We start from the raw sequence: 27,720 nt of genomic DNA on the forward strand, positions 1-27,720 counted from the left end.
ATTATAAAAATGATTGTGTTTTTTTTCTTCTACATTTACAAAAAAATAAAACATCAAAGAGATTTAATATAAGCTCTTGGGCCTCTTATCAAATTTTAATATTATCAAAGTCTGGAGAGAACTGGACCGTGCAAGGTTTGGCATGATGGTTATTCAAATTTAAATCTCAAGATCACTACATGTATTAACTAATTTAAAATCTATTACAAATTTTGATTAATTTTTTTGGACATATTCTATGAGGCATCATTGTCTTAGCTGTCTGAGAATAATTTGTTTTCAAGGATCTTTAAAGCAAAAGATCAGCTTGTTGAAAAAAACACCAATTTGACAAAGAATAATTAACATATATGTGGGCAAGTGACATTATCTTGGTTATAGATTTACAGATACAGATACATTTGAGTCTATCACAGTTAATATTACTGCAAATGTCTGTGAAGAATCATGACAGTTACTGCAGCTGCTACGTGTCATCCATTTGGATTATGTACAGTAAACCTGCGTCATTTAGACTGCCACGTGTTTTTGTGGGAAGCCACCAGTAAATGTAGACCTTTGTTAAAATAATGAAGAAAATTATCAAGCCAATTATGGTCTTCAAATAAAGAATGCTTCCCCCAACATCTCATGCTTGACTCGAGATGGGTATCAGGAAATCCAGACTAGTATTAGGCAAGTATCAATACATTACAAAATTGCAGTGCAAAACACATGTCTGTACTAATTGATCTGGATTTCTTTTCTCTGTACATCCATTTATTATTTTTAAATGAACTTATCAGAGAGGCTTCCTCTAGTCAAAATGTACAGTGATTTCCCTTGGCTATAATTGGACTATATTTCTAGACTCAAAGCTCGATTGTGTCCATTTTGTATTCACTTGTTGACTTATTGTTAATGTACATGTCAAGGGAGACAAACTTATCTTCACAGTTAATTTGAATGTATTTTTATGGAGTAGAAGTTCACCCTTTAGGCTTTTTTACACCAGATATTTGGAATTCATTGTAGGGAAAGCACAGGTGTTACTACTGTAATAATATTAATAATGGCTCTGTACAATTTAACTGTCTTTGTAAGCCATGACAGTTTGACAGTGTGATAGTGAGCTAACATGCACAATACCAGGACCCTGAAACTGAGGCAGCTCAATAGATTTCAGCCATCATTGAATTTTTCTTTTTCATGTTTACCACTGTGACGTGTCAAAATTGTCTTTACTGAAAAAGACCTATCTAGATAATGTAGTTACAGCAAACCTATGTTGAGTTGTTTATGTATCCATAGTGATCCCTAACAGATCACTATCCCAAAGATAATATATTTTGTTCCTCTCCAAACAGAACAGTTCCCCCTTTTTAAGGCCAAACTGAACCAGACTGATGTATTTAGCACATGAACCCGAAGATGTTCACTCTGAGAGGATATCCCCGGACTCCAACAGGGGTTACATCACTGCCTCTGGCAGGTCTATAAGCCCCTGGTGTTTTGTCCCACCCATGGCTCTAAATGTAAGGCCATTTATTTCATGTCTGTTTGAATGAAACACATAATCCAGGGCTGGCTGTACACTATGCATAATCCTGCTCTTACAGCTGAGGTGCACCAGCCCACTCTCCATTCATTCTCCCTGGCAGACTGGACCTTCCTATTTGTGTGCAGCTGGACCCTTTCATTATTTACACTTGAAATGATTATGACATCATGTGTGCGCAGCTGCACTATTTGCATCCACACGGCATGCAGCCGAATTTGTGTGACAAAATGAATAGGTGGACACAGATCATGAGATGTGAAGGTTATCTGCTTGTGTGATTTAATAACAGGGCGAAGTTGAAGAGGAAATAGATACCATGTGATAGATTAAGTCAGAGCCAAGGAAAATTTGTGGTCAGAGTTTTGTAAGTAAAACTGTAACCAATTTTGTTGAGCTGGCAGCTTCAGTGCCATGATCGGCTGACATTCCTGGGCAGGGCATCACACTTTGGCTGACCCTTTGTTTCTCCACTGAGTAAAGTTGAGAAGGTTGGAGGGAGATGAATGCCAGTATGTTGTTATTCTGTACACTTTGTGCAGATGTTGAGAAAAAGATAAGATGATTGGCAAAGGGGCTGAGAATAGCTGAGTATAAGATTTTATTTCATCTGAACAAGTTTAACAAATACAGCTATACCAAGCAAGCACATACACTTACAATCATGTCAGTGATATAACTGCTATGTATAAAAGCCTCTTAGATAATAAAAAAATTGGCCAAACATACGATCAAGTTACAATGACACTGAATTCTAATTGCTGCTTGTCTGTTCTTGGATGCCGCTCAATTCACGCAGCACTGAGTCAGATATGACTGAAACATTGATATGCAGTTCTATGAGGTGGAGATGATGGCATTTTGTTGGTGTTTTCCACAAAATGGGGCTTTTGATGGGTGCGCCAACTCAAACGATGCTCTGCTCACTTTAAACATCTAAATTCAATTTCCACTAATTTGTGTAGAATCTACCTAGAGGCATTTGGTGTCTCTGGTTAATTAGAATAATGGAGCAGTATTTTGCAGTCACTGGCTCTTGACCAAAGTTACCATTCAACACAGCAAATGCAATTATATTTAAAGACATTCCCCTCTAGATTATGATATGTCTATTTACATCAACTCGACATGTTTACTGTTAGTTAATCCCGACAGAAGACATATTCAGTGTAGCTTGTCCAGATTTTGTCCTCGTTTGGATCATTACTGGTGTATGCGCAGGTGCCTGTGGAGCTGCAGGCCACCATGTGGAAGCCCACCTCTGTCAGCTTGTCAAATGCCTGCTCTAGAAAATTGTACTTGAGATAGTACCGGGATGTGTATCTCTCCGGCGGCCTGTCCGGGTCTCTGCTCTCATTCAGTGTGTCCCCAAACACTTCTTTGGCCAGGGCAGTCTTCCCGCAAACCGTGATGCGCGCCACTCTCCTGAATTTGGCATCGGTTTGGATGTCTCTGCCAATGGTGTACGAGCCGCGGTATCCTATTGTGATATAGCCCGACTTTCTGGAGTCCAGGGATGGGGAGCGCATGGCCCCGCTGACCGACATGGCGCGTAAAGTCTCTATACCGCCGGAGGAGCCGCACTGCTGCGCACCTTCCTCCGTGTCACTCTGGCTGATCTCCTCGCTGATTGAATTGTCCTTACTCACCCGGGGGCTGAGGCGTTTGGCAAGGTCCCGCAGCTGGAAAAAGTCAGCCTCCCTCTGCAGGCGACTTTTCTCGGGGAAGTAGTCCGGTAGGACCAAGTTCAGGTCTCGGAGATAATCTAGGATGTAGCGGAACAAGAACCCGTCCCTGTCCAAGAAGAAGCGCCCTTTGCTGTCTCTCGCCAACTCCTTGGGTGACTTCTTGTTGAACATGTTCCACAGCAGCGAGTCTGGGACGGCGATGAGAGTTGTATGTCTGGTAACATAAACCTGTCCGCCGACATTCAACTCAATAATCTCTGAAAACGGGGAACCCGAGTCGCCGCAGTTGGACACTCCGCGCTCTGTGTCGGCCAGTGCCATCTTCTCTGAGCCTCTGCACTGATGTGGGATCAGTGGAAACACTGACCAACTAAGTGGCAGCGACTTGTTTATGAAGCCTGGGCTCACCACGTGCGTGGGTGCGCGTGCGTGATGGGGGTAGACTGTAAAATGAACATTTAACTATAAAATGACTGTCTTGTCAAAATATAAGCAAGTGGCCCCGTGTGTCAATGCACGTGCAGCTCTATCTGTGTGTGTGTGTGTGTGTGTGTGTGTGTGTGTGTGTGAGAGAGAGAGAGAGAGAGAGAGAGAGAGAGAGAGAGAGAGAGAGAGAGAGAGAGAGAGAGAGCATCACTTAAAGCCAGCACCCACATCTGATTATGTCATTTGTTTTTCCTGCCCTGTCTGGCATAAATATAGGCTAAATGTATCACATCTTATGATGATTATTTGATTAATTAAATAAATTATGTTATTGTTTACAAATCAGTTGGCCTTAGTTATTAAAGCTTTGAAATCAAGAAATGGTTGGAAAATAGGGAAAGAGTGACACCCAATGCAAATCTAATGGAAATGCAGCCTTAACATTCAAACAGACCTTTGAAGAAGTGAGGCCTTGCAAAAATACTACTATCAAGGTTTAACATTCAAATTGGAACGTACAAAAGCAGAATCACTCACTCAAACAAACTCTTTTATGGCTAAGAAATTGCATCGACTGATGCATGATATTCATTTCCTGAAGACTTACTTAAGACAAAACATAACCACTACATGTCTAACCCCTACCCTCCTTTTTTTACAATTTTTATACAATACACATATCAGTCATTATGTCCCCACACTGTGATTATTACATATTATACACAGACAATCTCTGCTATCCAGTGAATTACTGTATCTCCATTAAGTGATGGACGTACTGCACATGTATTTGGTTCATCACTGTGTTTCAATACATATTTAATATACCTTGATAACGTGTTCAGTTGGCTAAAGGGAAGAAATGTAAAAGTAAAACAATGGGAATGGCACACATGTTTTATGAGTGGGCTTGAAGGAATTAAAGGCCAAAATCAAATCAACACAAAGACCACTGGACAGGAAGCATAATGACAATATTTACTGAAGCTTCTAATGCACATAAATTAGAAGAAAAAAAAAATCACAAAAACAAAAGGCATCTGTATTCTTGGAAGCCCTGATTTTCCACTAAATTTGACATGGATAGTGAAGAAGAATCGATAAATACTACTTCTGCAATTAGAGAGCAGTGATTCCCAATAGCCACTTACCCCAGGGTGTACTCCTGTAGTTGCCAGGGGACATGTAAAGCTTGACTAATTAGCTCAACTAAAAGTAAGTAATTGTAATTTGATTTAAAAAAAATAAAATCCACTTTGTGTTAAGTAGGAAATTAAACAGCCACGTACGATTACAAATAGGTGTGATGGTGATCCATCGTACATTTACAATAACTGCCCATAAACTAGTCACAACTGTCACCACATGTTGCCATTTATAGTGCAAACTAGTTAGCAGCACACAAGCAGAGAATAAATAAGTAATGGATAAATTATTGAAATTGTTGAAGTGATGAAAAACAGTTGAAATAGTTCATTTAGAGTAAACGATGATGAAGGTCCAGCATTTGTCACATCAAGTGGTGGTAGTATGAATGCAAACTTGACCAAACCAACCTAAACATTGTTTTCAATTGTATGGAGATAAAAAAAATATTGTTACAATACATACTTTTAGTGTTAAATAACATCCAGTTCATAATCAATTCATAAAAGCATATTTGAACATGACGGGTGGTGTCAATGTAGGGCTACTTGAGTTCATCTGATAGGAATGTGGGGTTACGTCAGAAAGGTTTGCAGTGGCAGGATGCAACTAAGTACATTTACTCAAGTGCTGTAACTTTATTATTCTACTCCACTACATTTCAGAGGGAAATATTGTACCTTTTACTCCACTTAATTTATTTGACACTTATGGTTACTAATTACTTTAGAAAAACATTTGCGTATATGACATGATGCAGCACTGTACCACTAATAGACCCACTAGTAGTGTCTAAAATTGGCACCACATTGAAAAACTACAACATGAAAATTGTGATGAAAAGTGATGAAAAACAGAATGTTTTATATAAATATAACTCAATGAAAGGTGCCATTCTGCATGTAATTATTATGTCCCCAGCGGTTTGAAATTACACATCAGCTTGTCATGTGCTTGTCTGAGTGTTGGTGGGACTCATTTCCCTGTTCAAAACTTCCCGTTGCAGAGAGCTGAATTTCCACCTGTCTGTCATCTCAAATCTGGTTGTGAAAGACAGCCGATATTTTTCTCTGCCCAAACCAGTTATTTGACCCTAAATGAAGTCATTGTACCACTTTTATATTCTCACGGCAAAAATACAGCATGGGTTCACTGTGATGATTTTTATTTTAATTATGAGGAGATTTGCCAATACCAAAAAAAAACAGACAAATCCAAGACGACGTCCAGTCATTGTGAAACTACCTACTTCTCATTATGGTGTGTTGTACCCACTTTGGAAATTTGGAAGACCAATCTTCAGATGGTGTCACCACCTATAAAATGTAGCTGCACTTAGATGTTTTGTCACTTGAAGACATTGTTGAGCTACAACAATGCTGCGCAAGGTATTGCTGTTTTCTTTTACATATTTTAAGCGTTTCACTGTATGAGATTAAATTCCGGCACCTTTTGGGAGTGTTTTGGGGTTAGATGCAGCATATTCTTGAACTTCTTTAGCCGGAATAGGTCCTCAACAACTGTTCTCCCTCTGGGGAGATTTTGCATCTGACTGGCCCTGTTTCACCTTTCCAGGGTATTACAGAGAGCTTTGGAGCTGCTATCCATGCCTTCAACACCACCCAGCTGACAGATGGTGTGATTAACAGGAGCAAAAGGATGATGCTGGACACCCTGGGTGTTGGGCTGTTAGGAACCAGGACAGCTGTCTTTAACAAGGCTCTCACATACAGCCAGGTACAATAAACTGCTTAACTGAAGTAGAGGTATAATACTGTTTACCTGCTAAAAAGAAATATGGCATAATTACAATCTAAATATGTATTAGTTATATCTGTCAACCCTTTGTATACTATAATTCTGTTTTTATTAGTGTCAACCTGTGATCATCATCAAATCTGTCCTTATTTGGTCTCATCAGAAGTTGTCTTTGTTGATTGGAAACTAGAATACTAAGCTACGGATTGTCAAATACAGCTGACAAAATTTAACTATTGTGCACTGTGATTAATTTCCTTTTGGGTGAGATGTTGACATTATAAGTCTGCTTCCTGGGCTTCCTTAATTAGGCCAATTAGTTGATATAATCCCTTTCATGCTGCTATTTGTTCATAATTTTGTTTGTTGGAAATTAGGAACGTCGCTACTGAGCTCAGTTACATCCATATTTAATTGCACACTTATCCTCATATTATTGTCTGATTGCAGTTGTTCATGTCTCACGAGAGCAGCAGTGTTTGGGGTAAATCAGAGGTAAATCTTCCTCCCCATTACGCTGCATTTGTCAATGGCATCGCGGTAAGCACAGTCAAATAAATGCATCATATTATATATAGAAAACATAAACATGGTATGGCAGTTTTGAGCGCTGATTATCTGGTGTAACACATTGTTTTGTAACAGGTTCACTCCATGGACTTTGATGACACTTGGCACCCTGCTACTCATCCCTCAGGAGCGGTGCTACCTGCCCTGCTGGCCCTCGCAGAGACACTGCCTAGCCAGCCCTCGGGTCTAGACCTGCTGCTGGCCTTCAATGTTGGTATCGAGGTGCAAGGCAGACTCATGAGGTTCTCCAGAGAGGCCTACAACATCCCTGAGAGGTGAGATATTTAATAACATGAACCGACATCAGACTGTTTGAGTCTGCTGTCCACTGGAAATATTTGACTATTTGAGGTTTTAAACAGTTAATTCACCCAAATCACTAAAAGTACAACACCTACCTCTAGTGGTGTCTAGCCATGCAGATAGTTTTAGGTTTATTTATGGCTTTAGTGATGGAGGTGGTGAATGGATTTTAGTTTCTGGTACTCACAGCATTGAAAAATGATATTCAATAGAGACCTCTCTCTTTTCAGAAACTTTCCCCCACCTTGATAATCCATACACCACGCTGTCTAAAGTTGTCATGAAGAATACTTTTTTTTTTTTTTTTTTTATACCATAAGTATCAGATAGGGCTGTACAGTTATTTTCTCTATCAATTACTCTGACAATTATTTGTCAACTTATCGATGAATCGACTATATAATATTTAGCTCTAATTGTCAGCTTTTATCTTAATCAATTCATTATTAAATTCAAATAGATCCTAATGTTTTGGTCATCTTTTCCAACACTCAGATTCCACCCCCCCAGTGTTGTCGGGGTGATGGGTAGCGCTGCAGCCTCAGCTAAGCTCCTGGGTCTGTCCCCTGCGCAGTGTACTAATGCTCTGGCTATCGCAGCCTCCTCTGCTGGGGCTCCTTTGGCCAACGCTGCCACACAAACCAAACCTCTCCATATTGGAAATGCTGCTCGGAGAGGCCTGGAGGCCGCACAGCTGGCCCAGAGGGGACTGAAGGGGAATCCAGCCATCCTGGATATGAACTGCGGGTTTGGGGTTTACTACAAAGACTACAGTCCTTCAGCAATGGCAGTTCCCGCTTCTAGTGACTTTAAATGGATTCTGGAAGATCAGGATGTGGCCTTCAAGCGCATCCCTGCTCACCTGGGGATGCACTGGGTTGTGGATGCAGCGCTGGCAGCCCGTGCAAAGCTTGAAAACTCAGTCAGGAACTTTGACCTCAGCCAGATCAGGAACGTCACACTTCGAGTGCCTCCATCCAAGTACGTTGATTGCCCCTTCCCTGCCACAGAGCACCAAGCCAGGCACTCATTTCAGTTCAACGCCTCTTCCGCCCTGCTGGATAACAAAGTGACAGTGTCTTCCTTCAGTGAAACTCAGATTAACCGGCCTGCTCTGAAGGAGCTCTTGTCCAAAGTCAAGGTGGAGACCCCTAAAGATAACCTACCCAGCTTTGACAAGATGTACTGTGAGGTTGAGATGGAGACCGATCAGGGGCAGAGATATGTAGCCAGATGTGATACCTTTTATGGCCACTGGAGGAAGCCACTGAGTCAGAAGGACCTGGTGGAGAAGTTCAGTGTTAATGCTTCTTCAGTCTTGTGCACAGAGGGAGTGGAGGGTGTGATTGATGTGACAGGAAATATCGAGAGAGTTAGAGAATGCTCAATCTTGGGTTCATATCTGAGAATGACAAGTAGTCAACACGAGCAGTTATACAGCACAAGGAGTTGGTGATTATTCAGGTTTTGATGAAGCCAGCGCAAGGAGTGTTATATCAGTGTGAAGTCATTTTAAACTTTTCCACAAGAATCATAATATTTTATATTCATCTTTTTCTTTCATGAAGTAAGAAATAAAGTCAACTAAAAACGTGAACAGTTTCATTTTATTGCATTTTTTTTGTACAATAGTTGCTGTTGATTTTCTTTAACGTGATTAGCATTGCCAACCTCAAACGGTACAATCCACTGCATTAGAACGTAATCCAATAAGATTTAGTCAATTACTGTAACATCATTCTACCTCAGTTCAGCAGGCGGCAACTATTAAGCTCTCTTAAACAACAGCACCCCATTCTTTTCTTTCCGTTTCCGCCATCTTTCTAGTACAGTTCAAGCAAGTTTCAACACATCCTGCACCATCGCTCCGATTCCATCAAATATCTCATGTATTGGAGCTTTGCACATGAACGCAGACGTGGTGACCAGCTTGTTCTTCTCGTCCACGTGGCTCTCGCTGACGCTCTTACTCACGTGCTTGCAGCCCAACTGGTTGATGGCCGCTGCGGTGTCAGTAGTGTCGGGATACCTGAGAAAGATAAAAAAGGAACCACACAATGTTAAGCTGCTTATAAGGATCTATAGGTTTATTTGTTACATACACAAACAACATGTGTAGTGAAAAGACATGTAGCATGCTCTTGGACTGCACAAGACAAGCGTGAAAATAAAGATTGCTGAATCTGATTGGCTAACAGCTAGCCAATGAAAGCCTGGCTGTCAGAATCCTTTACCCAGCCCAGAGTGATAGAGAAAGACATGGCTCTGACCCAGACCAACTGGGTGAGCTAATGAATAGTAATGAGCTCAGACAATATGATGTCAGACTGACCAGCTTTTGTAATTGGCCTGATTTCTCGGCTTATTTCTTTTCAGTGGCTAGAGCTGACAGAGGAGGTAGCAGTTCATTTTCACATTCACAACATAACACAAACACATATGGACCTGACATATTTCAAAAAATGCAAGTAAAAACGGTTTTGTATGGCAGGGCACCTTTAAAGTGTACACATACAAGGCTTTTTTTGTTGCTCTCAATGTATTTACACAGAAATGGAAATACAGCCAAATGCAATTAAGACAAACGATGTGTCAAATCAGTGGAGTTCCCGTTTACGACATTTGGGGTGCTCAGGCAAGCTGGACTCACTTGTCATCCTTCTCGATACCGACGGTGACCTCACAGCCAGGAAACACCTTGGCAGCCAGGACAGGGGAGATGCAGCAGAGGCCGATGGGTTTACCCTCGCCGTGGAACGCCTGCAGCGTGGCCTTAACCTCGTCATTAACGGAGCAGTCCTTCCCTTGCACGGCCCATGTACAGAGGTTCTTCGCTGCACCAAAACCGCCTGCGAGACGTTGCAAAAATTTGATTGTTCAAGTCATTTAAGCACTCGTTGCTAGATCAAGGTTTTAGGGATATTAATTGTAACAAGATGGACATAATATTTTATCAAACCTAGCGAAGAGTGCCTCAAAAACATTTTTCTGTGTATTTGACTGAATCAACAAATCACGTCACAAGAACATAGGAATGGGATGCTCTTTGTAAAACAGCGGGCTATCGTGTTGTAGTGAGCGAACCTGGGAAGATAACAGCATCATGGTCTTTAACACTGAGTTTAGACAGGTCCTGGATGTCTCCACGGGCCAGTCTTGCGCTCTCCACCAACACATTTCTCTTCTCTTCAGACGGTTCGCCTTTCAGGTGATTCACCACGTGCATCTGGTCAATGTTTGGGGCAAACATGTTTACCTGCAGTGGATGAAGCAAAGGTGAGGACTAATTCATCACTAATTAATTCGTCGGCCTACAAAATGTGAATAAATATAAGAAAATATCCATCACAAGGTCCTGAACTTTATGAACATTATGTCAGCCTATTGCAACATTTAATTTTCATATAAAAAAAGATATTCAATTTAAAATCATATAGAACTGAAAAAGCAGCCAGGCCTCTCATTGGGGAAGCTGTAACTAGAGAGTATTTAGCATTTGTGCTTAATAAATGACTAAATTAAATCAGTTATCAAAAGTGTTGATTATCATTTGGTTTACAATAAACTCTCTCCTTATGTTTCCTTGCCGAGCTGTGGCAGAAGGATAGTAACACAGAGAAGTAATTTCATACTAAAAAGAACTTAAACTGGTAACTGAAAGATACCCACTTAATTTGTCTAGCCTCATTACTTTTTTTCATGTAACAAGGACTGTGGATTTTGTCATCCCATCACTGGAATAATGTTAAGAAGGGAGCTCTTTACAGCCAGAATGGCCAGTTACTGAGGAGAAACACTTACAGTGACCAATAACTCATATGTTAGTATCAAAAAAGTGAACCTATCATTTAAAAGTCATGTGCAATATGTGTGTTAGTTTACCAGAGTTAGAGTGCATCAAACAATGTGGATGGCTATTTGGCCTATCTGACCAGACCCCAAAGTCTGCGCACACACACACACACACACACACACACACACACACACACACACACACACACACACACACACACACACACACACACACACACACACACACACACACACACACACACACACACACACACACACACACACACACACACACACACACACACACACACACTTAAACAACAATGTAAGAGCAAATCTACCACATGTGTTACACTGTATCAGGCCATATTATAGGCCTCTGATAGACTACTAAGGTTATGTATGTATGTATGTGGGTCAGTGACAATTAAGGGTTGGGCAGATGAAAAAATGAAAAAACTTTGAAAAAGATTTTTTGAAGGCATCCTTGAGTTTCGTTAAAATGTATATTTTGTGTTATTGTACATTTTATTTCATTTGAAATAGGATTTTCACCATTTTTTTTAACAAAGGTAGGACCAAATGGACCTAAAATGTCAAGTGGTGTAACCACAAAGGAATGATTAATATTTAATATTTCATCCACTACATTGTTTGTGAGTGCACTCATACAAATATAACTATTACCTATTTCCAAATTTCAGCCAAAAAAATATTTGATTAGGATTACTTCTAAATTTAAATTATATTTCTTATTGCAATATCAAGTGGTAGACGTGCTGGAAACATTTGTTTTCTAAATAATCTTGGACAAATTGTGTAAAAAGTCTTAAAATTGTGTTTCTACAGTGGAGTAGAGTATTACATTTTATCAAACATAAATTTACCTGCACATTATCATTTTTTCAAGAAAAATACTGGTTACCCCATTTGACACAAACCAGTTACACCACCTGACGTGATGCTTGTAAGTGACACTAAACTACTGAACTTGGCATTTCATTTCATTTCAATGACAAATATTTAAATATATTATAACTCATTAGATTAAATTAAACAACTAACATCTTAACAAATTGTGTGTGAACAGTATTTGTGTGTGAGAAAGAGGTAGATAGATGAAAGAGAGAGGGAGAAGCAAGTCTGTTTAGGGTTGTGCATGCCCTTTAACATGTTTACAGGTAAAGAGCTCATATTATGCTTTTTGGGATGTCATAGGTGTACAAAGTGAAAAAGCCCAAAGTCCCCCCCAAAGGGACTTACCATCTCCAACAGAAAACACTGTTCACAAACTGCTCCAAACAGCTCTATTGTAGTCCAGCCTTTACTTCAGAGACAAACGTGGTCACTTTGTAACACACGTTATAATGCTCACCTAGCTGCTAGCGTGGCACCCCTCATACTCTGCTTCTGACTGGCTAGTAGTCCTTACCTAGCTACTGCGCATGTGCGACTCCCAACAAAGATGGAATAGAAGTGAGATCTCATTCTGTAGCTAAAACATAGAGCTAAACACACAGGGTGAAAATAGGAGCTGCAGCAATGTGCAGTACAATAAAAATATGGTGTTTTTTGAAAATTAAACCATGTTAAACTATTCTGGTACAACCTCTAAATGCAATTATTAACCTGAAAATGAGCATAATATGACCTCTTTAACTTATTCTGGTGCATTTATCGAATTCAATTTGATAAACTGCATTTTTCAATGGCATTTTTAATATTTAAGTAACATTTTATACTTAAATAATCCTTGAATTTTTTAGGTATTTTAAAGTTGCTGTTCTTGTAACACATTAGAGGTCACAGTTCAACTGCCTCATTCTGTGTTATTAAATTGTTAAGAAATTATTGTAAAATTGCAATGGAATGATATGGAAATTTTAATTTAAGGGTAAAACTTTTTTTAAACACTAAGGCCTTGCACTATAATGACTTAGCCTAGCCAAGCTAAATAAGCTATCTTAATTAAGTGTTGGATAAATTACCACCACTTTTAAAAAATTCAAACAAAAACACATACAAATAGTTCTGAATAGTATTAAGTTCATATAACCTCTTGGACCAGTAAATGAACTAGTTATATTTGAAAAGATTGGCCAAAAATTGAGAGGTTGTAATAGGAGTCAAATGGTGTAACCGGTTACACCATTTGACATTTCAATGTAAAATCAAATTAGTCAGGCATTATAATGGACACATATATCAGCATATGGCCTTGGTGTAAATAATCAAAACACTGTTTTTACACTAAATACAAATATTTATTCAACATAATTTTTTTCTATGTTTTACTTGGGTCATACCATTTGACATGTGAACCAAAGAACTGAACTTAACCTAAAAATGTCTTATTAACTTATATTTATCAGAGAGTTATTAACCTTGTGATGCAGCAGTTATGCTGATCAGGGTCCTTTTCTCTGATGTAACTTCCTGTCATGTGGTCTTCTTGCTGATTTTAACAAAATGGCACCTTAAATGGTGGTTACACCACTTGACATTTCAGGAAGCTAGCATGACTGACAGGATTCCCTAAATTATTAAAATAAATATCAGCATCATTTTAAAATATATTGGAAATATGTATAATAACCTTTAATTTACGTTAATGCCCAAGTAGTTAATGGGATCTTTTATTAAGAAATTTGACCTTTTTAAGCAAGATAAAAATTTTGGTACAAAGTTTTGACGGTTACACCACTTAGACATTTTTGCCATTAATCGCCAATTATTCTCTTAAAATTAATTAAAACCAAACTCTTTAAAATATGGCCTCTAAAAAAGTAGGTATTAATGTAATTTGTTTGTCTTTTTTTTAAATTAAATGTATTTAAATTTAATTTAACCTTATAGACACAAAAAAATGTGCGTCACGTCATTGACCCATGTATGTATGTATGTATGTATGTATGTATGTATGTATGTATGTATGTATGTATGTAACTACACAACATACAGCAACACTTGCAGATCAAAGCTGACTTAACAAACTTACACTTGCACCTCCTCTGCTCAGGTGGACCAAAACAGCGGAGGCCTCGTGGATCTCACTGCCATCATAAACTCCGCAGCCTGCCAACACCACAGCCACGCGCTTCCCCATCTGTGTCGTGTAGTAACTTCTATTAACTGTCTGAATTGTGCTGAATGTCAAGAAGTTGCGACTATAGCGGTGCAGCAGGGTGAGCATGGCGGACTGTCAGCGGAGAGGACGCCCCCTTCTTCTACTTCTTATTCTTCTGCACTAACCGGCGGTTTCTAGGTGCTTCAGCGCCATCTTGTGTCTAAACCTGAGCACTGCTGACCATGGATGTATTAAGAGCATAACAGTCTATGATTAAGAGCCATGAATACTATGCAGCTGCAGTATTTCATCTTTTTATTATTTTGTTTCCTCTGAACTTCAATTAATTTTTTTTCCAAGGACATCATTTGTAAAACCAAATAGTTTAAGTGTAGATTCTTATTTTTATTTTCAGTTGCTATAGTTATCGGGGCCCAAAAGTAGCACAACGATTAAATAAGTAAATACCTAGATTAAGAATAATAGATATCTCTCTCTCCCACCTTTCCTGTCTATCCACTGTCATCTTAAAATAAAGGGAAAATATATATATTCTATATATTTCTTTCTATATTAATTATTATTTTCCTTATTATATCATATCATATCATATCCACATTTATTAATTTATTCCCACAAATTAATAATTGTATTTATTTAATTGTATCTATTTTCTTTCCAGATTTTGTACAACGTTACTTTCACGAGAATACGAAATCACATGATCGTGTTATTTCGTTTCATCAACAAAACCATGTGACCAGTAATGAGGAAGTTCGTTAGGGGAAGGATCATATCGATCATGGGAACGCTATCATCGTAACTTCTTCACTTTTTGTCTGCTTTTTTTGCGTTTTTTACCATGACTCACACAGAGGCTGTTCTGTGTTTAAACCTGCTCCTGTTTCTCCAAGTTCTTGCTCAGTTCAGGAGTAATGGACGGCAACAGTGGCCCGTTCCATACAGGTATGAAGACTTCTGGTATCTTCTTCTGCTGGTACTGCTCTGTAGCAGTAAAGTCACGAGACAGCTAGCTAGAAAATAAAGCATCTGTTCAGAGGAAGTTTAAACGGTAAAGTTTATGAGCCAACTTCCGATTGATTAAGTCTTAAAATACGATTGTTTGTTATTCGGTGTCGGATTTTAGCAGATTTGAAGCCAGTTTACCAAGTTACATGTGGTGGACATGGTCCACATGTCTTTAAAAACGTTGGACTTTGGAGCATCCCCCTGTATGTGTACGTGATAAATCTAATTTAAGGTATGTGTGATACAACAAGGTTTGAATTTGATCAGAGGTGGGAAGTGGTAACTTAAGTTAATTTACTCAAGTACTGTACTTTAGTTAAAAAAAATGTGAGGTACTTGTAGTTTACCGGAGTACTTCCATTTTATGCTACTTACTTCTACACCACTACATCTGAGAGGCAGATATTCTACTATACTTGCTAGTTACTTTCCAGATTCAGATTATTAATTTAAAATATAATCAATAAATACATGATATTATGATATCAAAAGAAAGTATTGATCCCCAGGCATAAATAATAAATATATCATATAATATAAATGAAAATTAATTAATGAATGCATCAATAACTGACATCAACAGGCGGTTTGATCGTCGCCCTGATGTGGACTCCTACTGTGAGGCTCTCTACCCGTTCTGTCCCACTGGGGACCGGGATGGAAGGATTCCCTACATGAGAGACAGCGATGTCATCTCAGTTTATCGACTGCAAACACCTGTGTGGGAATTCAAGTATGGAGATTTGCTGGGGAAAATTGTAAGTACATGAATCGTCTTGTTTTCATGTTACTGATATTTTTTTCTACATCACTACATTGAGGTCAGGGTTTGGGTTTCCAGAGTTTGTAGAAATGCATCAAACAACATGGTGATGCTGTTGTAGATGCATAAGCTTTCTATTCACTTATAGTTTATTTTGGACTCTGTCCATTTTTACTGTCTACTTTGATTAAATATATTGCTATTATTATTTTTTTGTGGTAGTTTGGATTATACTTCAAAAAATCTAAACAATTAAAATAAAAAAAATATGTCACTGTATGAGAATTCTTTTTTTTATTTTCCTTTCCCCATGTCTACCCACAAGTGGAGAGCCAATGTAATGTTTCTGTTTGGTTCACAGCATATCATGCATGATGCCATTGGGTTCAGCAGTTCAGATACGGGGGCAAACTACACCATGGAGTGGTATGAGCTGTTTCAGCTTGGTAACTGCACCTTCCCTCACATCAGGCCCGAGGTGTACCCGCCTTTCTGGTGCAACCAGGGAGCTGCCTGCTTCTTCGAAGGCATCGATGACTTACACTGGTCACAAAACGGCACCTTGGAGAAAATAGGAGAACTCACAGGTAAGACTCCACATGTGTAATCTTATATATCTTTGATCATAGAAGCCAAAAGAAGAATATGAATACTACCACAGTAGGCAGAAAAAGGGAAGGGAAAAAGGTGATAATAATATTAACATATTGTTAATCAGTCACTGTTTCACTTATTATTTTCACTTCATGCAGAACTCTGAACCTAACTTAGCTAGGCTATAGCTAGCTGAGATGTGTCAGACAAGGCTGTAAATGACTCCCACCCAAGCCAAATACAGCTCATTCAGATATCTTGATGAGAGAGTTTAATGGACAATAATCAGTATAGTATGTTGAAAAAAGTAAAAGTATATTATGTCGAAAAAAGTCATAGTATAGTATGTCGGAAAACAAGTTACAGTATAGTATGTTGATAAAGGTCATAGGATAGTATGTTGAAAAAAATCATAAAAAATTAATTTAAAAAAGTAATAATATAGTCTGTCGAAACAAAGTAAAAGTATATTATGTTGAAAAAAGTCATAGTATAGTATGTCGGAAAAAAAGTCATAGTATAGTATGTCGGAAAAAAAGTCATAGTATAGTGTGTTGAAAAAAGTCATAAAAAAGTCATAGTATGTCGGAAAAAAGTAATAGTATAGTATGTTGAGAAAAGTAATAAAAAGTCGTAGTATAGTATGTCGTAAAAGTCATAGTATAGCATAAAAAAAAAGTGATAGAAAAGTCATAGTATTGTATGTCGAAAAAAGTCATATTATTGTATGTCGTTTAAAAAAGTTGACATAAATAGTATGTCGAAAAAAGTCAAAGTATGGTGTATAGTGTTATAGGTGTATATAGCGTTCAGGGAATGACTACAACACCTCTTGAGCCAGAAATAAACTGCATAGATGTAGAAAACTACTGTATGAAATGTCGACATGATTAAAACATTTTGTTAAACTATTCAAGCCCCTTTGGTAAAATAATTTTACACCCTCCCTTTGTTGGACTTCCTGCTTTTTTTTTTTTTTTTTGTCCAGGGAGCCAGTTCAATGACATGGCTCAGTGGGTCCAGGACGACAATGAGACCGGGATCTACTATGAGACGTGGACAGTTCGCTCAGACCCCAGCCCCAATGCCACAGTGTGGTTTGAGTCTTACGACTGCTCACAGTTTGTCCACCGCACGTACAGGAAACTGACTGAGCTCGGAGCCAAACTATCCAGCAGATCACAAACCAACTACACCAAGATCTACCTGTACAGTGGAGAGCCAACCTACCTCGGCAACGACAGCGCTATATTCGGACAGCCTGCTCTGAAGAATCTGGCAGTGGACATCCGTAAATTTTACCACACATTTAGACTACACCAGTCCTTTATAGACTTTGCCATAAGTCTGTTGGAGGCTTATAAAAAGGTTGTGTTGGACAAGAGTTTCTACCTCTACTACAACTTTGAGTACTGGCATCTGCCAATGAAGCCTCCGTATGTACAGATTACATATGAAGAGGTGCCTTTGCCTTAACATAAAACTGTTACTAGTGTTTTCATTAAGGGCTGCAAATCATTTTTGATTAATGGTTAATCTGTTAAGATTAAGATTTTCATTGCCAACGATCACTACTGTTATTGTTGAGCACATGGCAAATAAGAACAAACAAGCATATTTTAATGTTTAAGAATTTGAAACCAGCTAATGTTTGCCATTTAGGAATGTTTAATGACTTAAAGGTCCAATGTGTAGGAATTTCTCCCATCTAGCGTTGAGATCATATTTTGCAATCAACTCTCTCGCGCCACGCAGTTCAAAGTACGTATTACAGCTACGGTAGCCTTCACGCTTTTCTTCTGATGACGCCGGTCTCTTGTTCTTTTCAATATCCTTTTTCTTTTTTCTGGGCGAAGAAGAAGACTCCTGTTCCTGAAATTTGGATTTTGATCACGTGTGGTCCTCCATGTTTCCTTCTTCAAACTTGCTGGGGCCGGGAAGCTACGATACCCATTAGCAGCATTAGCAGCACCTGTGACTTTATCATGTGACAGCGAAAACGCGAAAGGTGCAGCAGTATGTCCTGTATGTCCCTTACCGGCTAACATATTTCAAGATGGCGCATGAATATGGAGCATCTAACCCAGTTCATGCAAATGCAAATGTAAAATTTCAAGCCAAAAGGAATACTTGGAATTGATGGTGGTGGTAAATATTCATGAAAAAGGACAAGTTTGTCAACGGGCAACACAGACTTTGATAATGAACAACTAAACACGTTACACACTGGACCTTTAAACAATTAATCGATTATCAAGAATCCTTGAGGCATGTTAATGCTTTTCCTCTGTAAAACATTTGCTACCTTTTCAAATTATACATATTTAAATTGTGTATTGTTTACATCCATTTTGTTAGCTTGCATTCTTCTTCTCCACTGCCTTTGTTGGTGCATTGATGCATTTGAACCTCAAAGTTTGAGCCAACATTTACGAGAACTCGTTTTGAGTGCTCAGAAAAACATGGACTAGAATTCCATGACAACTGAGCAAACGCTCTACTGATGAAGATCATGCTATATGATCAAAAGCTCCAAAACAACCACTTAATGGACCTTGTGGTGAGATTATCTGTTTTGAACAAAATAGTGCTTGATACATTTTCTGTCAATCATATACTTGATTGATTACTCTTGTCTGTACTGTTTATCAGGGATGTGATCAGGGTCCATACAGGTCTATACATACTATGTCAGCTGTCTCAGAGTAGAACATCTGTACAAAGTTATTCTTTATATGTATGAGATGGAATGAGAGGAACTTTATCATCTGTGTTATAAGTATTTTTTTCTCAAATACCTCCTAACCCCTTGCAGGTGCTTATATATTACACAGTAAATACACTACACATGTTCTGGAAGACATGGGAATATTTAGCCTAGACACAATAGAGCTTTTAAAAAAAAATAATGATTTTATGAATTGTTCCATACAGTATACTAAAAAAGTATCTGCAACTAAAGGAAAGAAAACTATATCTGTAGTTTCTCTAGATTTTTCACAAGTGCCGTACATCCCATATCATACACTGAGACCATTTCAAGTCAAACTTTCAGCACATTTCTTAGCAGACTCTGAAATGCTTGATCAATACAAAGTATTGCAAAGCACGGGAAGTGATTAGCACCAACATGGCAAGGACTGTTTTACATCTGTTTTAATCATTTAACTTTAACAGATTGTTGCTGTTTTTACTTTACTTTCATTTCAAATGTAAGAGCTTAAAAATACCTTTTAATAATTGTAAATCTAAATTTATGTGCTGCATTTTATTTTCTCTTATTTTTTTTTACATACACACACTTTTTACTGTTAAATATCTTCACTTGTTTAACAATATTTTTTTTTTCACCATGAGGCCTACTTGTGCATTTTATTTAACCGATTGCAATGGCTAGAGGGTTTAAAAAATAAAATGACAGATGCAAAGAGTACATTCATAAATCTTTATTACTGGTATAAGATCACATGTCCAAAACAATTTTAATTTCAAGACAGGTGACCAGTTAAGCAAAGTAGACAAAGCATTTGCCAAACAGAAGCAAAACTAAAAGGACAGCATTGTCAACACCAGTTATACCCCTAATAAAACTTACTGGAGGACTCTGAACACATGAGGTTAAAACAATTACTAATCTTAATGATTGTATTTTATCTGTATTTAAATGCAACGTGTTTACTCTACTGAAATTCCCAATGAAAGCCAATAAAAACAACAGGAAAATGGTTACGAGACACAACCGTCACTTTAAAGCTGCTGACACGGCAACCCTTTAAATGTACTGCACAAATCATTAGAAATAAAAAAAGAAATCAGGATATGTTACTGTACCATGGAGATGCTAATGCACTAGAGCACAGACAATCAGCACAGGTATCTAATGTCAGTGATAAGAGAGACCAATACTAATCAATAGACTTAGTTCAATCCAATAAAACTAAGAAACGTTTGCACTTACTGCAACACGTGTCTCAGTTTTAGTAATAAACTGAGGTTATCTACAATATCTGGGTTATCTACAGATCCTATTAATATGCAGTGTTGTCCAAATGTTTGTCCACTACAGATAACTTTTTTTTGAAAACATCTTTTGTCAAATTATATATATATATATATATATATATATATATATATATATATATCTTCTAATGATCTATTAACATTTTTAATGGTTTGATTGTGACTTTGCTAGCAATTTCTTATTATCTGAGTGACCTACCCATTTCTGCAGATTTTTATAATCTAAAAGTAAGTGTATTCTGATGATAAACTAACTTTCACATTTTCCTTTTTTTCATCATGAAGATAAGTAGGATTCAGATCTGGTGACTGTGGCGAGAAAGGAAAGAAAGTACTTTCTCTTCCTGAAATTCAAGCAGGTGTAGAGCAACCTTTTTCCAGCAGGGGTTGATTTACTAACTGAAGTGTAACTTTCAGTTTTGGTGGTTTTGTTTTGGAATAAATTACTTGTTTAAATCTCTCCTCGGTGTTCATGAATGATGAAAAGCTTGCGGCAGTGGACACAAAACATTTGGACCACCGACATGCAACAAAATCATAGTGACAGAGGTGGAAGTGTCAAAAAAAACTAATCTTGCTGCTGGTTGGCTTGCTGGTTATAATGATGGTTTCTTTTATATAAGGGAAAAATCACAAATTAAATTACAAAAGCAGTATCCATATCAATAGATTACACAGCTTATCTCCTCTAGTGTATGTTCTACAGTATGAAAAAGATCCATCTAATAAGGGATAACTCGCACTCTGATTCTTTATAAAAAGACACGAGCTGTTGGTTAAGGAAACTCCAAACCCCGACAGAGGGCAAAATAAAAGAAATGGGTACATTTCTATTCATAATAAAACACACAGCGTTTTATATACAGGTGCATTCGACTTCCTTCTTAAAGGAAAAAAAAAATAGTTTCACTCATCCGACTTGCCAAATCTCTTTCGACTGAAATGAATGGATGTTTTGGACAGGAGCGCTAGCGATATCTGTAGAGACAGTGTTTGTAATGACAAGATGAATACTGCTTCCTCTCCTGTATGTACGATGTGGTAACACGATACAGAGCAAACGTGGGCTAATAGAAGGGCAGATATTCACAACATGTTAACGTTTAGAGCTTGAACAGGCTAATAGAAGATACAAATGAAACCTATTAATAGAAATATATTCATTAAATGCACCTGAGACACATAATCTGTATTTACATAGAACTAGTTCTCGGTTGTTTTTTTATTAGCAATGATAGCTTTATTACTTCATATACTGTCCTCTGTATCAGATTCAACAGAAGCCCAGTACAGTGTTCATAATCATTAACATCTGGGTCCAACCAATAATAAATAAACTCAAATTGGAACATTATAAAGATTGTTTCCTTGCATTCATCAGGGCAAAATGGCTTGTTTTGTCCTAGCTATCATTTGGTAGGTGCTTAGGAAATCTATGACTGTACAGAAACCTTCTTTAAAATGAAACCGAGAAATCAATTTGTCAAGCCATTTGATACAGGATGCAGAAAAGAAAGAGAATCTGCATAATCTGGAGAAAATAAAATGACAAGTATCAATAGACACTGCACACCTTCACGTCACAAAGATCGAGACCTAACAGTCCATACGCATTTCACTTTCTCTCCTGGCCAACTTTTAACATTTTCAACAATCGTGTTTGCTTTTTTTTGATCGAGCTTGGGCGAGAAGGAAAAGCAAGATGTTGTCAACGCTACCGCTGCTCTTTATCAATAAATTAGTTTAAAAAGGAGGTGTAGGACACAATGACTCTTCTGCATAATTAAGTGAGTCCTCCACCTCGACTACCCCTTACAGAACACTTTCTGTCACATACTATGTACAAATAACATCGCAGCCATTTGGAAACCTCCGATGCCATATTCTTTTAGAATGCAGAGCTGATATCTCAGACTGGACTTAAGTAGGCCAAGTGATAGTGTTACAATGCAATTGTGCACTTAATTGTCCCCAATGACACACACACACACACACACACACACACACACACACACACACACACACACACACACACACACACACACACACACACACACACACACACCTCAATTTGCGGTTTTAAAAACATTGTTTTATTTAGTAAAATATTTCCACCTGTGCTGAGTGTTTAATATGTGAAGAAGCAGGCTTGTTCTGTCTCCAGACTAGGCAAAGTAGGATTCTACAGTCTACTTTGAAGCTATCAGGCAGAGATTGTTGTGGTGTTTGCATGACATGATCACTTTGTGTAGCAGTCAGGCGCCACATTACATCCCTGTCCTGGACGCCACACAGGAGTTCAGCAGGTTCATGCTCTCCATGTTAGCAGCAAACATTTCACTACAGCCGAGCATTTAAAAAAGGCTTTTCTTTGCAAACATGGAGGCCATGAATATTCCACACCACAAACTAGACGTACTTAAATTACCGGTATGTGTGCCTCTTTGGCTTCACTCTACCAGGTCGGCATCATGTCTGGGAACCAGACCCGGCCCAGGTGCTTAGAAACCTCCCAGTGGATCTCATCCAGGGAGTATTTGTGATCTGGAATCAGCACCTCCTCCATGATGGACAGCTGGGAAAGCCTCCGGCCACACATCTTGACAAACTCCACAAATGCGCTGCAGGAAACCTCGCACTCGCCCAGGCCGATGGCCGACAGCTGGGTGCAGTGCTTGGCGATGCGGATCAGCTCCTCGTCCAGAGGACGCAGGCCGTTGGCGCACACCACCAGCTCCACCAGACGAGGGCAGTGGAGGCCAACGCGGCCCAAGACCTCCTTACTGACTGAGCGACCAAAGTAGAGGTGCGTGACCGGGACCTCCTCATTGAAGAAAGGGCCAAACTCGTCCTCATAAAGGAAGAAGTACATGACCAGGTTGAATTTGGGCGAGTGTCGCACCATGGCGTCCCAGCTGCTCTTCTTGATGGTGTGGAAATGCTGGCCAGGGTTCTCACTCACCACGTCGATCCGCAAGTGTTCCAGGTGGACGTGTTTCTCAGAGGAGAGGGCCAGCAGGAGTTCATCACTCAATAGATGGTAGTTTAGTGCTAGCTCTCTCAGGCCGTGACACTGGTCTGCCACACACAGGATCCCTGCAAACAGAATATATATATATATATATTTTTTTTTTTAATTCAACTCAGTTTTTAGGGCTGTGTACCGAATTCAATACTTTTTAGGCACTGACCGAACTGCCTCTAAAGTATTGAGTATCGAAAAATGCCTCGTCATTCAATACCCAATTTCAATACCTAAGGAGTAAATCTGATCAGAGTCAGTGAGCCAATAAGCATGCAGCATGCTTCTACCAAGAACGTTTCACGTCGTAGAGACACGCAGGAAAAACTCAACGTTACACAGAGACGGGGCTCGAGTAGTAGGAGCTGAAAAATAAATAAAAAGATTTGTGCCATAATATGTAATGTTGTAATTTCTTTTTGTTTTATAAAATTGGTATCGAAAAGAGTATCGTTTAGGAACGGTATCAAAGTCACAATATTGGTATCGGTCCTGGTATTAAAAGTTTTTGAACGATACCCAGCCCTATTAGTTGTTCATTTTCTAAAAAGGAAAAAGAATTTTCTGAAAACATAATAATTAACGGGGGTTAAAAATATTGCTCAAAGCAATACAAAGGACTAGCACATTTGCCAGACCAGTCATTATCATAGCTGACAATTAAAAACAGTTTCAGGAAAATGTATGCAACAGGGAGAAACAGAATACAGATCATTAATGATATATCATACAAAGTCTGCTAGTCTACCAAAAAAAAAAAAAAAAAATACTGTGTAAAGGCAGACAAGAAAATTACAGTCTTTAAATAAGCCACTGGACTGGAAACAGTCTCCTGACTCCAACAATGAAATCAAAAACATATGACTAAAAGTGCAACATAGACATGGCTATAAAATATTCTGCTTAAAATATTATCCAACAACAATACAAAACAAAGAAAGCAAGCCAACAAAAACATGACATGGCTGCAGTGTTGACTGGAGTATTTGCGCTCACTATACCTGCTGGGGAGACGTGAGGGCAGCTGCTCATCTTCAGCAGTTTCAGGGTGTCGCTGTTATTGGCCACCAGCACCTTCAGAGACGGATCGTCCACCGGCGTGTCGTCAATCTTCAGCGAAGACAACGATTTGGAGTTGACAAACACCACAGTCAGAGCTGAGATGAAATGAGACTGTGGAAGGACAAATAATTAAAATGAATTATAATATGTTCAGAGCTTGACAGCACCTTTTATAAAATAGCAACCAAGGTGGCAGGTCTCAGCTCTTGGGGGGGCTTATTTGAATCAATTATATTTGGATTGACGGTGGCCCATATGTACTGTGCATATTCAATTTAATTTGTGGTCAGTCACACAGAAACATGCAGTTTAGTACCATGGATTTTAAAACCAAGTGACTCAGATTCACTAATAATACAAAGTATCGTTAATAATATACTAACATTAATTAATTTAGAACATTTCCAAGTTAATAGATTTAGGATACAAAAGGCAAACTATTTATTTTTGCTAAAAAGGTTTTGTGTCCATTGTGTGGGTGGACCTGCTGTAGCACTACTCTCTGCTTCCTCAGGCTTGGGGAAACAACTACCAACAGGGCAAACTTTATAACTTGATACTGTGTCCTTCTAAGGCCTTGAAAGTAATTATGTCCTTGGCCATGCATGAGAACAGACACTGCTTTTCAGCCCCCTCCGCAGATAAGAAGAAAAAAAATGCAAAAACTATCCTGATAACCGACTACTAACACGAACAGCCACAGCTTTAAAGATACCACCATGGCATTAGCAATGTAGCCTATAATGAAAAGAAAGGGTTAACTATAATGACAAGAGTTCCTTGTAAATCTGACCCTGACCCTTTGTGTATGATGATATATACCTTGGGAACCTCCATGAAACTGGGCCTGGCTGTAGAGATGAGCCCCAAGGTCTTCAGAGAGCAATTCACCAACTGTGAAAGGATGTCACATGCTGCTTCTGCAGATTCTGTACTACTGTCAACCTGGCAAGTACAAACAAAGTGAATGTCACTTCAGGAACATAAAAACTACATGTTTTTAAATCAGGCGGTGCTAGCAATATTTCAACACAGACACAACAGCTTTTCCACCCTTACCTTGAAGCTGACATACTGCAGGTGGTTGGAGTGCCTCTTTATGATCTGCTTGATGAGGTCTGGATGTGTGGCTTTTAGGTAAGAGCTTGCTGGCTGGTTAAGCTCAAACTCAAAGCATCTCCACAGCTCGGGCATGTGGAAGGCCTGGTTCCACGTGCGACACACCTGAGAGGCATAAGCCCGATCCAGCAGTGGAAGGTACTGAAAGATGTGTAGCAGTAGCTCCTGAGGCAGTCGTGCCCAGTCACTCTCTGTTGACTCACTGGCCACCACTGCCTCTAACTCATCGCTCGTCTGCTTCCGAACCTTCTTGCAAGGCTCCGGTGGGCTCTTACTGGAGGAGCTGTTGCTGCCCTCCTCTACTCCTTTGATCCGCTTCATCCTAACAAAAAGAAAGTAACAAGCTTGTTATAGTCCAGCAGTGAAAAACAAAGACATGTTTAGCTACACAGCAAAAATATATAGATTAATAACTAATGTCTATTCAGTTAACCCCCCCAACTGATGTGAAAGCAGACCCAAACAGTCACTTTGTTTTGGGTTGCCTGTTCCAATCACCAATCATCTGTACACTACATTTATACAATCAATGTGGATATTGCTGAATTTGCAAATAATCTATTCCCACAATGGACACACAAACTCTTATGGGTGAATTTGAATTGCTTGATTTATTCCAACCTTGATAGATCTAGCACTACACCAGTTAAAACGTCTTGTTTACAATGGGTTTCACAGACTTTATGTCCACTCTTTGGTGGACTACGCTACTTCGTCGTTAACAATTGTTTTTATAAATCCCGGAAGGCCTTGATCTGAGCATTTAAAATTTAAAAACATCAAGGTCACACTTGTAAAAAGAGCTTATTGATCTTAAAGGCTCTTACCTGGTTAAATATGAGTTAAATAAAATAAAATCTTTATAAAAGGTTAAATTCCCTCAAATCACTACATTTGATTTTATTATATGGCTAGCCTAATAATCTAGATGTGTGCTTTCACTTGTAAATTTGAATGTATGATGATGAATGCTCACTTTCTTAATATATTATACTACTGTATCAAGTGTATGACAATATACTAATATGTACAGAGACACAGAAGTGTCTGTAGAATATATGTTGAGCCCTAAGCCGGAGGCCATGCTTAAGCAAGTAACGTTAGCCGTCAATATGTTGATATTATATGCAAGGCAAAACACTTAACGAAGTATTAAATATTGTGCAACTTGCCTAAATGCACCAATTATCGGATCAAATATTATACTTCATACTTTTTAATAGAATGACGTACAGCTCATTTCATAGTGAGTTATTTAACTACAACACAGCTAGCTAGCAAGCTTCGCCAGCCATTATAACGTTACCTTTTTGTTTACACCCAGCTAGCTTACTAGCTAGCTAGCTGTTAGCAGGAAAATCCGACAACAGACACTTGACACTTCAGCCCGGGCCCACGCTGGAAAAGCTCATTCGCACCAACCAAATAACATGCATCGGACCACAATAACGAAGCCGTTTGGCGATAGAGAGGATGTAAGATATGTTGTCAATGAAAAAACGGACACTGTGGCACCTAGGCTCGTTTTACCTAAATCCTTCGCGGGAGTTTAGGCCCCCCTAAACCTGAAATGGCGAAGTGTTGTTGTTGTGACAGCAGCGGTGCACCATGGGAAATGCAATGCAAAATGGCTGTTGGTAAAGATCGTCTTTGTTCTTGAGATGACTCACCCGATAGTCAAAAAATATACACACATATCTTGTCTTGTTTTTCCTAAAATGAAAGAGACTTACTTTTTCCCGGATACACAACCAGCTGCTGATTTTTCTGGTCAAAACATTTATTTATGTGATCTGTTATTGGTATATATATTTTATATATATA

At 38.7% G+C, this 27,720-nt stretch overlaps 5 protein-coding genes across 6 annotated transcripts; 2 read left to right on the forward strand and 3 right to left on the reverse strand.

Annotated features, from left to right (window-relative positions):
* Positions 1-2,111: 2,111 nt before the first annotated feature.
* On the reverse strand, positions 2,112-3,657 carry kctd12.1 (potassium channel tetramerisation domain containing 12.1). Its single transcript, XM_028591756.1, has one exon. It carries the CDS (start codon positions 3,544-3,546, stop codon positions 2,680-2,682), a length of 867 nt encoding a protein of 288 aa, XP_028447557.1. The 5' UTR covers positions 3,547-3,657; the 3' UTR covers positions 2,112-2,679.
* Positions 3,658-6,110: 2,453 nt separating this feature from the next.
* Positions 6,111-9,014, forward strand: acod1 (aconitate decarboxylase 1). Its single transcript, XM_028592041.1, has 5 exons — positions 6,111-6,185; positions 6,373-6,534; positions 7,006-7,095; positions 7,201-7,400; positions 7,924-9,014. Exons 1-5 carry the CDS (start codon positions 6,174-6,176, stop codon positions 8,882-8,884), a joined length of 1,425 nt encoding a protein of 474 aa, XP_028447842.1. The 5' UTR covers positions 6,111-6,173; the 3' UTR covers positions 8,885-9,014.
* Positions 9,015-9,016: 2 nt separating this feature from the next.
* On the reverse strand, positions 9,017-14,519 carry zgc:162944 (glutamine amidotransferase-like class 1 domain-containing protein 3A, mitochondrial). Its single transcript, XM_028592043.1, has 4 exons — positions 14,219-14,519; positions 10,513-10,684; positions 10,079-10,277; positions 9,017-9,457 (listed from the first exon to the last, which is right to left on the reverse strand). The coding sequence occupies exons 1-4, from the start codon at positions 14,411-14,413 to the stop codon at positions 9,262-9,264; spliced, it is 762 nt and encodes a 253-aa protein (XP_028447844.1). The 5' UTR covers positions 14,414-14,519; the 3' UTR covers positions 9,017-9,261.
* Positions 14,520-15,056: 537 nt separating this feature from the next.
* cln5 (CLN5 lysosomal BMP synthase) lies at positions 15,057-18,419 on the forward strand. The gene is made up of 4 exons (XM_028591734.1): positions 15,057-15,253; positions 15,900-16,074; positions 16,441-16,666; positions 17,662-18,419. Exons 1-4 carry the CDS (start codon positions 15,150-15,152, stop codon positions 18,147-18,149), a joined length of 993 nt encoding a protein of 330 aa, XP_028447535.1. The 5' UTR covers positions 15,057-15,149; the 3' UTR covers positions 18,150-18,419.
* Positions 18,420-20,916: 2,497 nt separating this feature from the next.
* Positions 20,917-27,514, reverse strand: fbxl3a (F-box and leucine-rich repeat protein 3a). Of its 2 annotated transcripts, none has more exons than XM_028591390.1 (5): positions 27,203-27,514; positions 25,837-26,218; positions 25,600-25,722; positions 24,717-24,888; positions 20,917-23,789 (listed from the first exon to the last, which is right to left on the reverse strand). In XM_028591390.1, exons 2-5 carry the CDS (start codon positions 26,215-26,217, stop codon positions 23,149-23,151), a joined length of 1,317 nt encoding a protein of 438 aa, XP_028447191.1. In that variant the 5' UTR covers position 26,218; positions 27,203-27,514; the 3' UTR covers positions 20,917-23,148. The 2 variants fall into 2 exon arrangements, with proteins under 2 accessions (XP_028447191.1, XP_028447192.1); XM_028591391.1 differs by having other exon boundaries at positions 27,427-27,510.
* Positions 27,515-27,720: the final 206 nt, after the last annotated feature.

Source organism: Perca flavescens, chromosome 11 (genome assembly GCF_004354835.1).
Source record: "Perca flavescens isolate YP-PL-M2 chromosome 11, PFLA_1.0, whole genome shotgun sequence".
In the NCBI taxonomy this organism is placed as follows: Eukaryota; Metazoa; Chordata; class Actinopteri; order Perciformes; family Percidae; genus Perca; species Perca flavescens.